The sequence below is a fragment of the Austrofundulus limnaeus genome, unplaced genomic scaffold (assembly GCF_001266775.1).
Source record: "Austrofundulus limnaeus strain Quisiro unplaced genomic scaffold, Austrofundulus_limnaeus-1.0 Scaffold1143, whole genome shotgun sequence".
NCBI classification, from domain to species: Eukaryota; Metazoa; Chordata; class Actinopteri; order Cyprinodontiformes; family Rivulidae; genus Austrofundulus; species Austrofundulus limnaeus.
Window position 1 is genome coordinate 20938 of NW_013953545.1, and position 3872 is coordinate 24809.

Here is a 3872-nt window from a genome sequence, read left to right on the forward strand (position 1 = left end):
CCAGAACCTCCACAAGAGGAACCAGAACCTAAACAAAAGGAGCCAGAACCTCCACAAGAGGAACCAGAACCTAAACAAAAGGAGCCAGAACCTAAACAAGAGGAACCAGAACCTAAACAAGAGGAACCAGAACCTCCACAGATGGATGAGAACCATGAGGATCCAACACTTTCACACATTAAAGAAGNGCAAATGATAGTAGGCCTCTGCAGACCTTGATGGCATACTGAAGAGGCCTACTAATTAAACACTCCTTAGGTTCAGCTGTGTTGGACCAGGGCAGCACCTAAAACATGCAGGACACCGGCCCTTGAGGACTGACTTTGGACACCTCTGCCTTAAGCTGACTAACTCAAAGAAAATCAGGATTAAATGTTTACTCAAATGATAAAGCAAAATAAAAGTACTGTTGGATTACAGATTTATTTGTTAATAACCCAGAACCAATGCTAAATAATTTTGACTCCAAACCATAATGAGAGGGGATCTGGAGATTTGACACTAACCGTGTTTCCATCAAGGCTTTTTGATGCGCATTTATAAGTGTCGCAATAAAAATGCAAAAAAAGTCGGATGGAAACAGCAAAATTTGAAAAAAAAATCCTCAATTCGCTAAAAAGTTTTTACGCTCGCTTGAGGTGGTTTTTGGATGATTCACAAAGTAGTTAATGCGCAAAACTGGAGATGGAAACACGTTTGCCGAATAAATTCTGAAGTAGCGCATATTTACCTCACGTGACGTTCAGCTGTTTCTGCTTTCCTGCCTCGTCCCAGATGTTATCATAAGCGCACGAAAACATGGCTTTATTTCCGAACATCTCCTGGCAGCGTTAAACATAGCCTGTACTAGCTGAATAGATAGAATAATTACAACTTAAAAAATAAAATAAAAAAAGACATAAAAAATAAAAAAGTGTCTAGTAATTAGGAACACTTAGTAGATGGGCTAGATATAAGATACAGTTGGGCTCACTTTGATGCACAGCATGGGCTCCAGAACCCAATCTCCTCGAGAAAACGTCATTCCACTCTAGATTTGCCCATGGTGAGAGGCGTCGAGCTGGTGTGGGTCTACTTTTGGCCCCTCGACTTGGTGCCTGTGTGTTGGAGTTTCATTCACTCAGTGGATGAAAGGGTGGCTTCCCTGTGTGTTTGGGTGGAGAGTTGAGTTCTGACTGTGGCAGTGCGGTTAGGGGAGTCGTCCTGGAACTGGTAGGTTGCTGGTTCGATTCCCTGACTCGTATGACCCCTCTTGCAGGTGGTGGGCCGACAGGAAGGCAAACCCATGTAACTTATTCAGGCTGAGCCCGATGGGCAGAGACCCGGTCATCAAGTGCTTGCTGACAAGCCACTCTCCCAGGCCTGGCTCCTGGGTGGGACACCGGTAGACCATGTCCGGGCAAGGGTCACAGTGTTCCTTGATCTTGCTGTCCATACAAAGGTTTTGAATCATTCTTTGTCAGGCCTGCCACCTAGGGGACGTTTCGATTGCCCTCAACTGCTTAGCTCCTAGGATAATTCAGGCAAACAAACTCCTCRACCACRATAAGGTGACGATTCAAAAGAAGAGCAGATAAATGTCATAACTTTCAAATCATCTTTAGATGCATCAAAGGATTTAAGTGAAGTGTGCTTCTTCATTCATCAGCAGTTTCTTGTTTCTGTTTGTCCAGAACTCCCACAGCATTATGTCTGGAAGGAGAAGGAGGTTCTCACTGACCAGCAGCTCTGTAATCCAGAGAGGAACTCCAGTTTGGACCAGGAGGAACCAGAACCTCCACACATAAAAGAGGAGGACATCTGTAGTGGTCAGGATGAAGAGCAGCTTTCACTNCATCTGTAGTGGTCAGGATGAAGAGCAGCTTTCACTCAAGCAGGAGGCTGAGACATTTATGGTGACTCCTACTGATGAGGAGATGACCCACCAGGAACCAGAACCTCCACAAGAGGAACCAGAACCTCCACAAGAGGAACCAGAACCTAAACAAGAGGAACCAGAACCTAAACAAGAGGAACCAGAACCTCCACAGATGGATGAGAACCATGAGGATCCAACACTTTCACACATTAAAGAAGAAAATGAAGAAGAAGAAGCAGAATCTTCAGAGATGGAAGAGGAGCAGGAGACTGATACCTTCATGGTATCTTCTGCTAACAAAAGAAATCAGTGTGAGTTAGAACCAAACAGGAAGCAGCTCCTCTCTCAGAACTCTGCTGAAGCTGAGAAMCAAGTTCAGGAAGGAAGCAGGACTGGAGATCGGCCCTTAGTGAAGAAAGAAACAAAACCATTTCTGTGTTTGACCTGTGGGAAAAGATTCAGGGCGAGAAGTTCTTTAAATGTTCACATGAAAACTCACACAGGTGAGAAACCCTTCTTATGTCTGAGCTGTGGAAAAGTGTTTCCATTCAAAAGTTGTTTAACTGCTCATATAATATCTCACACAGGTGAGAAGCCCTTCTCATGTCAGACTTGTGGGAAAAGTTTTGTTAAAAAAATCAGTTTAAAATCTCACAATTGTCACGCWGGTGAGAAGCCCTTCTCATGTCAGACCTGTGAAAAAAGTTATTTTCGTAAAAGCAGTTTAAAATCCCACATGAAAGACGAAAACGAGCACCATTTTCTTTTAGCTAGTAGCAGACACGACACGACGGATCTTCAACAGACACGATATTTCTCTTCAAATTCAAACGCACCCATCGTGGAAAAGAATAGAAGATCTTCCTATGATGCCGCTTTTAAGCTGAAGGCTATTGAAATTGCGCAACAGGAGGGAAATAGAGCCGCTGCACGAAAGCTCAGCCTGAACGAATCGATGGTTCGGCGTTGGAGACAACAGCGGGAAGAACTCGTTCAGTGCCAAAAGACAAGAAAAGCTTTCAGAGGACATAAGAGCAGGTGGCCTGAATTGGAAGATCTTCTTGCGGATTGGGTAAATACACAGAGAGCAGACGGCCGAGGTGTATCCACCGTGCAAATCTGCCTGAAAGCCAAAGAAATGGCTCTCCAAATGAACATTGAAAATTTTAATGGCGGACCATCCTGGTGTTTCAGGTTCATGAGAAGAAAGAACCTGTCCATCAGGCATGGACAACCCTCTGTCAGCAACTCCCCCCGGACTACCAGGAAAAACTCACAAATTTCAGACAATTTGTTGAAACAAAAATCGCAGAGAACGCCATCGGACCGGACAACATCATAAATATGGATGAAGTGCCACTAACATTTGATATGCCTCTGACCAAGACCGTAAACAAGACCGGTGAATCGTCCATTATGGTGAAAACAACGGGACACGAGAAGACGCATTTCACCTGTGTGCTGGGCTCCACGGATTCTGGAAAGAAGCTCCCCCCGATGGTGATTTTTAAGCACAAAGCTATGCCGAAAGACCAACTCCTGAAGGACATTGTAGTGAAAGTCAACCAGAAAGGATGGATGGTAGAAAATCTGATGAAGGACTGGTTAACGGAGTGCCATGGAAACCACCCAGGAGGATTTTTCCACCAGAAAAAACTGCTGCTAGTWATGGACAGTATGTGGGCCCACATCACGGATTCGGTGAAWGCMGCMATCAAGAAAACAAACTCAATTCCTGCTGTTATTCCTGGAGGTACAACAAAGTTTTTACAACCCCTGGACATCAGTGTGTGTCGTGCATTTAAAGCAGCACTCAGGGCTGAATGGGAGGCTTGGATGACTGACGGGGATAAATCATTCACAAAAACTGGCCGAATGTGAAGAGCGTCATTCCCTGATGTCTGCCAGTGGATCCCAACAGTGTGGAGCAGAGTGAACGAGTCTACCATCACCAATGGGTTCTGAAAGGCTGGACTGCTACGTGAAGAGGACACCACAGCTTCAGAGCCAGCAT

The 3872-nt window shown here is 45.0% G+C and overlaps 2 protein-coding genes across 2 annotated transcripts in view; one reads left to right on the top strand and one right to left on the bottom strand.

Moving 5' to 3' along the window:
* The window catches only part of LOC106534322 (zonadhesin), a gene marked incomplete at its 3' end in the record, with an annotated part of 15681 nt that extends 14657 nt beyond the window's left edge, over positions 1–1024 (bottom strand). The window contains 1 exon segment of the mRNA XM_014030922.1: positions 974–1024. Within this exon segment, the coding sequence (XP_013886376.1) occupies positions 974–1024 (51 nt within the window).
* Positions 1025–1587: 563 nt separating this feature from the next.
* Positions 1588–3075, top strand: LOC106534323 (zinc finger protein 771; the record flags this gene model as incomplete). The annotated part of the gene is given in 2 exon segments (XM_014030923.1): positions 1588–1808; positions 1846–3075. A coding segment is annotated over 1 exon segment (1183 nt), but the record flags the coding sequence as incomplete, so codon positions are not given.
* Between the last annotated feature and the right edge of the window lie 797 nt (positions 3076–3872).